The sequence below is a fragment of the Merops nubicus genome, unplaced genomic scaffold, assembly GCF_000691845.1.
Source record: "Merops nubicus isolate BGI_N331 unplaced genomic scaffold, ASM69184v1 Scaffold18386, whole genome shotgun sequence".
In the NCBI taxonomy this organism is placed as follows: Eukaryota; Metazoa; Chordata; class Aves; order Coraciiformes; family Meropidae; genus Merops; species Merops nubicus.
The window spans coordinates 1-7,473 of NW_008614547.1; the positions used below are offsets into that span (position 1 = coordinate 1).

A 7,473-nucleotide genomic window follows, 5' to 3' on the forward strand; every position below is an offset into this window, starting at 1 on the left:
GCTACCGGCGGAACGATTACAGCCGCGAGCGAGGGGAAGCCTACTACGAGTCCGAGTACCGTCATTCCTACGAGTACCGGCGCTCCCGGGACCGCGAGGGCAGCTACCGGAGCTGCAAAAGCAGCCGGCGTAAGCACAGGCGGAGGCGGCGCCGCAGCCGGTCCTTTAGTCGCTCCTCATCGGTGAGTATCCTCCTGTGCTGGGCCTCCCCTGTAACCTTTCTCTCCCAGGTGACGAGCTGGGTAAGTAGAAAACTCGCTTTCTAACACTCTCAGACTCAGCTTGAGAAAGGTGTAGAAAGGCTCTGATGCAGATGGCAGCTCCTGACGCGCCTCGGCAGTGCCAGCTGGGCACGGGCAGCTCAGCCCCTCTTGTAGTGTTGCCTGCTCAGAGGTGGGAGGAGGACAGGCGTGCCCGGCATGTCCCCCGGGGTGGTGCTGTGCCCCTCAGCTCCTCCAGCCCTGCAGAGCGCTGCCTTTGCTCGGTGGTGCTCATTAAGAGGTGCCGAGGAACCCCAGCCGAGCAGCCCTTTGTACGAGGCGTGTACAGCGAACGTTCAGCTGATCCTCATCCCAGAGAGCTTGTGACAGGTGGATTAGTCCCCGTGGTCCCTGGTTTGGGCCCGTGCTCTATGGCAGGAGGCCCCCATCTCTGAGAGTTAGGTCCTGCACCAGAGTAGGATCCTTCTGGGTGGGAACAGCTGACGTGGGATGTTGTGCGAGAGGATTTGCGAAGGCACAAAGCTTGTGGACTGGTCAGTTCGGGTGGAGACAGCAACCACCACAGGCTCTTCTCAGCAGTGTCCCTGGCTTTCTCTTCTTGTCTGTTCTGCTGTTCACCTTCCACTTCTGTTAGACCCCAGACATGTTCTCTGCTCTGTGTGTGGAGCTCTCAGTGTTCTCTGGTCTGTGCTGGCTGTATGTCCAGGGATGGGATTGTGTGGGCTGAATCAGGGACCCAGGTCTGATGGCCAGTGGCTTCCAGGTGTGGGGATACGTGGCTGAAGAACTGAAGGCAGGAATTTTCTCTTCTCTGGCATAAATCTCTTATCTGGCTCATCCCAGGCTGTCCTTATTACCCTGTTGGGCCTCTGCTTCTCACCTGGAAGTTAGTCCTTCCAGGATCAGCTTCTTTGGGGGAGGGCTTAGGAAGAAGTGTCACATCTTCCCCCAGGCAGGCACTTGTAAATTCTCTCTGGTTTTGGATGGATCGTTGTAGCCAGAGTTGCTTCTGAAATCTCTGAACTCATCTTTCTCTGAGTGTCGGGGCCGGGGGAAGCTCTGTGGGTGGTTGTTGGAGCAGGATGGGAAGTGCCTGTGTGGGACAGCCTGGCCCTTTGCTCATGCAGGACTTCACAGCACCTGCCTTCTGCTGCCGTTGCTCAGTGGCCGCTGTGGGGCTGAAGCGAGCCCCTCACCGTGGCCACTGGGTGCCCAGCCGTGGTGCCGTGCTCCAGTGTGCTCTCTTGGCGTTACCCGGGACCTGAAGCCAGTGCCGTTCCCCTCCGAGCTCCCCTAGGAGTGAGAGCAGCTGGCCCCTTCCACTGCAGAGGCTAGCCCTTGTTCTTGCCATCTCTGCTCACACTGGTTCGGGTGGGGCTGTTTGTAGGTTCTTTTTTCTTTTTTTTTCTTTCTTTTTTTTTTTTTTTTGCTACAAAGAAAAGCAAACTGTTTTTTTCTTTTCTGAGCTAGTGTGTTGTATCTTGACATGTTCCCTTGCAATATCCCTATCGTTATATATTCCTCTGTGCCGTATGAATTGGCTGGGAATCTCCTCCTGCAACCCCTCCTCAAACAACCATGTGAATTTCCAAACCAACCAATGCGTGACGCTGGCTGCTGCGCTGGTTTGAAAATCTGATTGGTGAATGATGAATTCCCTGTCTGCCTGGGCCAGCAGCGGAGTCGACAGAGCAGCAGAAGGGCCAAGAGTGTGGAGGACGACGACGAGGGGCATCTGATCTATCGCGTCGGCGACTGGCTACAAGAAAGATGTACAGCCAAATCGTAACATAATTTAGCTCTCTAGTTAAGCTCCCATCGCAGTCGCAGATCTGTCTTATCTTTCTGTTTCGTTTTATTTTCATTGTTTATTAAAGAGAAACCCTCTCCTTTTCCTTCCCCTTTTGTAAAAGCTACGTTTATATTTTGTATTGTTCCTGAAGTGCCAGGGAACTAGGGCAGTTGCCTTGTGCAGCTGGTGTCAGCCTTCCGCTGCTCCGGCCTCTCAAGCTGTGTGCAGGTTAGGTGTTGCAATGCATTCTCCTCTGCCTTGTGTATGCGCTGCAGCCAGGTTGTGCTCAGCCTCTCACCTGCCTTCCTCTCTCTCTCCCTCCCAGATGAGATTATTAGCACCTTAGGGGAGGGCACGTTCGGCAGAGTGGTGCAGTGCATCGATCACCGGAGGTACGTCTGCTCCTGGGCCAGGGAGGGATGTGGTGGGGAGGGAAAAAGAGAAATCACAGCTGGCGATGGAGCATTTTGAGCTTAATGCAGGAGCCTGGGCCTGAGAATGGGTGTCTTGGTGTCCATTGTTCCTCTGCTGGTCTGGGCACTTGCCCACTTGGGTTGCTGGAGAGGGGGCGGGGGGGACCCTCAGGGCTGTTTGTAGGGAGGGAGAGGGCACGGCTTTGGTGGACACCCCTTGGCAACAGCCACCTTCTGGCTTGAGTGAGAGTGGTGGAAGACTGCTGCACGGGACAAGGCTGGTCCAGAAAGTGCTTTTGGCAGGGCACGGGCTTTCTGACTCATCTCAGGGGTGATCTTGCACTTTATTCCTGTTTCTCCCCCAGGGGTGGTGCACGTGTTGCTCTCAAAATAATTAAAAATGTAGAGAAATACAAAGAGGCTGCTCGACTGGAAATTAATGTGCTGGAGAAAATCAACGAAAAGGACCCTGAGAATATGAAGTGAGTGTGCTCTTGGTGTTAAAATGGAAGGGCAGGCATTGCCTTACCATGGTTGCAGGGACGGGATGAGAGAGGTACTGGATGTTGTGTGACCAAATTAGTTTGTAGCTGGCTTTTGGAGGCATATTGGCTTGCTGTGGGACACAAGGACTGGAGGAGCCTGGCACAGGGATAACATAGCCGAGTGGTGCCTGCAGATCTGTCCCAAATCAGAATTTTTCTCTCAGTCTTTGTGTCAGGATGTTTGACTGGTTTGACTACCATGGCCACATGTGCATCTCCTTTGAACTGCTGGGACTCAGCACCTTTGATTTCTTGAAGGACAACAACTATCTGCCTTATCCCATCCACCAAGTACGGCACATGGCCTACCAGGTGTGCCAGGCTGTGAAATGTGAGTGTTCCCTGCTCTTCTCTCTGCTGGTCCTTGACTGAGCTGTGCAGCTCCCACTGTCTGTGCCAGTTCTGAGCCTGAGTCTGAGCTGTCCCACCCCTCCAGCAGTGAATGCTTGGAATGAATCCTTTTTATTTTCCCGACTGTAATGTTTTCTGATGCGTGCAGGCTGGCAGTAGCTCAGGGCACTTCAGCATCCAACCCCCCTACACATTCTGGTGGTCGATAGAGTAAATCTTTGTGCTTCTGCTGAAGCGTCTTGGCCTGGACCATCCTTACTCTTCACTCCCAGTGGCCTAAGTGTGGGCTAAACTGGTGCCAGTATGAGCGAACTGAATTAACAGTGTTTCCTCTTTGGGTGGGTGCAGCCTCGTTTTGCTTCCGTTCCATCACCCCTACTCTGTTTGCTTCCTCAGTTCTGCATGATAATAAACTCACTCACACTGACCTCAAGCCAGAGAACATCCTCTTCGTGAACTCTGACTATGAACTCTCCTATAACCTGGAAAAGGTAACAGTGCTGCCTTGGTTTGGAGGTCTTCTCTTGGGTTCCTGGTATCCCTGACCTTCTTAGCAGCTGGGAGGAGTTGGAACATGGGCCCAGGGGACACAGGGTTGACCCACTTGTTCATGTACTTGTTCAGGGCCTCATATCTTGCATGCACTGCCAGTGTAGTCTGTAATGAAGCCACAGGGACTGCAGGCCCACCTGGCTGACAGCAGGGGTTTGCTTGGGAGCTGTGCCAGCACCCACGTACGCTTGGAAGCCTTCATCTCCCACAGGGCCCTGTGAGAGCCTCGGCTGTATAAGGAAGGGGCTAACTGTGTTTTGAAACTCCTGAGTAACTGATACTTTTTTGGTCCCAAAGAAGCGTGATGAGCGGAGTGTGAAGAGCACAGCCATCAGAGTGGTGGACTTTGGCAGTGCCACGTTTGATCATGAGCATCACAGCACAATTGTCTCTACCAGGCATTACCGGGCCCCTGAAGTCATACTAGGTAGGTGCTGCTTGGTCTTTGCAGGAGTTTGCCTTGAGGGCAATGGGTGCTGCCTGCTGGATTAAGGCGTTTTGCCCCCACATCATTCAGCAGCTGTCCTGGGTTTACCCTGGGACATGAGGAGTGCTGTATTTAATGTGCTCTACGGTGCTATCTTCTGGGAGGGCTGACAATGAGTCAGTTGGTGTTTTGGCATTGCTGCTGGCTGGGCAGTGTATTGTCACCAGTATACCAGGAGCCTGGCTGGAATGGGAATTTTTTCCTTTTTTTTTTTTTTTTTTTAAAGAGGGTAAGGGAGAGGAATTTGGAATTCTAGGCTATAACTGGATCTTTTAATTAAAAACTTTTTTTTTTTTTTTAAGAGCTTGGCTGGAGCCAGCCCTGTGATGTGTGGAGCATTGGCTGTATCATCTTTGAGTATTATGTGGGTTTCACCCTGTTCCAGGTGAGAACTGTGTGCTGTATTGCTACCTCACAACTGATGGAGGAGGATGCTAGCCATTCCCAGTACAGCCAGGAGCCTCTGGGACTGGTGGGGTTCCCTCCAACGCTGCAGTCTTGTAGACATGACAGAAGTGTTGCCCAGCACGGGGAGAATACCCAGGGCTGGGAGGGAGAACGACTGGAATATGTTCCATGCCTTCCCTTTACACCTCTCTCTCTCAGACACATGACAACCGGGAGCACCTGGCCATGATGGAGAGGATCTTGGGGCCAATTCCTTCTCGGATGATCCGGAAGACAAGGTGAGCAAGGCTGGATGGGCACGACAGGCTTGCCAGCTCTCTCCTGCTTCACAGCTTCTGCCTGAGGGATCAAGAGGTGTCTGTGCTGCTGCAGTGGCCTTAGTATCATGTGCTGCTGGGGCTGGCGTGTCACTGTTGCTGTGAGATGTTTTGTGCTTGGGTGTAACTTGTTCCCACCTCTTACTCTGACAGGAAACAGAAATATTTCTACCATGGCCGCCTGGACTGGGACGAGAACACTTCTGCTGGCCGCTATGTTAGGGAAAACTGCAAGCCGCTGCGGGTAAGGTGGAGTGGGCAGGATCCCCTCGTTGCTTTATCCTTTTCTCATTGCAGAGTCTTATAGTGCCTGCCCCAGTTGTGAAGATTCTTCCTGTGGGCAAGGTTGGGCCACCGAAAGGGTCAGACCAGTGTCTTCCTGAAGGAGCCTTGGCTGTACCAGACATAAACTAGGAAGACTGCAGCAGCCTGAGCTTAATCTGAAGTGGAGGAGGAGGGCGTGGAGACCTCAGGAAGTGCTGGGGAAAGATGGTGGTTGTGGGGAGGGAGGAGGGTGTGAAAGCTTGGCAATTCCGTGCTTGGTGCATCTGCCCAGAATTCAGGTCTAGGATGAGTGACAGTCTGAACAAGCAAGTCTTCCCCTAGCTTAGCTGTTCAGCCCAGGGAACCTGCTGGAACAGGCGCAGCGTCCTTGGCTCTGACCTCTCCCCTCCCTCTCCCCAGCGCTACCTGACCTCGGAGGCTGAGGACCATCACCGCCTTTTTGACCTCATCGAGAGCATGCTGGAGTACGAGCCGTCCAAGCGCATCACCCTGGCTGAAGCCCTCAAGCACCCCTTCTTTGACATGTTGGAAATGGCGCCGAGCACAAAAATGTGGGACTCTAGCAGAGACATCAGCCGGTGATGCCACAGGCGCCAGCCTGCCCTCAGATTCTAGCCCCCGTGGAGGCCTGTGAGATTTCTATTCAGACTCTTGGTGCTTTTTTTTTTTATACATGAGAACTCCTCCCTGGACACGTTTGTAAAGCTGTTAATATGTGAGATACTGTAAATAGCCCATATTCTATATTGGCCGCTGAGCACCGTGGGCTCGACCCTCCTGCTGCTGCTGCCGCCGTTCCCATGAGGTGAGGGGGGCCTGGATGTCCATACTGTAAATATCTGTTCATGTGTTGCTTTGTCTCCCGTCCTACCCTGCCCTCCTTGCTGTAAATACTCCAGGACTCGCAGCTCTCTGTAGCTTATCTGTTTCCTTGTAAGTTATGAAACTGGTGGGACTGCATGGGAATTATTTTTTGGATTAATGTCATAGCCCATCCCCACACCAGAGTTTTATAAGAATTTTGTACAGTCTTTGTGAAAAATAAATATTAAGTGAATAAACCACCTGGTGTGGGTTTGGACCAGCAGCCCCCCCTCTTGCTGGTCGGTTGCCATGCACATCGCTGGGGAGGTTTCAGACCTCGTGGCAGTTCTGTGCCATCTTTGCCAGCGTGGCTGGGAGAGTCTCGCTGGCGTGGTGTCAGTGAGGGAGCAGACACACTCAGGCTGCTCTACAGGAGCTTATTATGCCTTTGCACAAGCACCGTCTGCCTGCACGGGCTGTCAGCCGGTGGAGGGATAAAGGAAAAGTCTGGCTTCACCTGGGGCAGCCTCAGGAGCAGGGACACAGTCATCTCCATGAACTTAAAGACCTTTGGCTGGAAGCTTTTGCTGCTTCCTGCAGGATCACTGGGCCAGGCAGCAGCCAGCCGCTGCCATGTGCCAGAGAGCAAGGGCAGGGAAAGACTGTCCTGCTGTGTGTGTAGCCAGTCCCCAAGTGTGTCTGGATTGATCAAATAATACCTGTCATCTCACTCAGACTTAAAGAAAAAACCACTTATAACACACACTGCTGTCCAAAACCCAAATCCACAGCTTTTACCTCTCCAACAGCAAGCACAGCTATGGGTGCCAGCGATCTTGATGGAAGTGGGAGCCCAGGGATTTTTGTGTGACTGTATAAGTGTGTGTTCAGAGGCTAAAGAATATAAGGTGCAGTTGCTGCTAAGCACTGAGAGCTGGGACAGGAACTAGAGGCAAGTAGGGGCAGATGTCTTGTGCTGCTCTCAGGCTGCTGAGGAACCCCCGTTTGAGAGCGAGTGTCCACATGCAGCTGGTAGGTGATGGAATCAGGGAACCCTATAAATAAATGGCCCAGAAGACACAAAAAATAATTTTCCCAAGCTCTTCTTCATACCATGAGTTATTCCCCCTTTCACTTCTATGGAGTTTGCTGTACAACTGGACTGGGAGGGGGGGGGCTCCCTGAGCTGCTGTGCCGTGCCCCCGAGGTCAAAGCCTGGGGGTTCCACACGGGCCCGAGGCGAACAGCGCCGGGACTGTCCCGGTACGAGGTGGGAGCCCAGCGGGGCGGGTTTGGAT

At 53.0% G+C, this 7,473-nt stretch overlaps 1 protein-coding gene across 1 annotated transcript; it reads left to right on the forward strand.

Moving 5' to 3' along the window:
* The first annotated feature begins 1,613 nt into the window (after positions 1-1,613).
* CLK2 (CDC-like kinase 2) lies at positions 1,614-6,428 on the forward strand. Its single transcript, XM_008942275.1, has 10 exons — positions 1,614-1,993; positions 2,339-2,405; positions 2,792-2,908; positions 3,136-3,302; positions 3,719-3,813; positions 4,172-4,301; positions 4,664-4,746; positions 4,968-5,047; positions 5,240-5,330; positions 5,771-6,428. Exons 3-10 carry the CDS (start codon positions 2,904-2,906, stop codon positions 5,951-5,953), a joined length of 834 nt encoding a protein of 277 aa, XP_008940523.1. The 5' UTR covers positions 1,614-1,993; positions 2,339-2,405; positions 2,792-2,903; the 3' UTR covers positions 5,954-6,428.
* Positions 6,429-7,473: the final 1,045 nt, after the last annotated feature.

Excerpts from the sequence above, each read along its gene's own strand:
- CLK2 (XM_008942275.1), top strand. Across the intron at positions 4,302-4,663 it reads GGCCCCTGAAGTCATACTAG|AGCTTGGCTGGAGCCAGCCC; the intron begins GTAGGTGCTGCT and ends TTTTTTTTTAAG. Across the intron at positions 5,048-5,239 it reads CGGATGATCCGGAAGACAAG|GAAACAGAAATATTTCTACC; the intron begins GTGAGCAAGGCT and ends TTACTCTGACAG.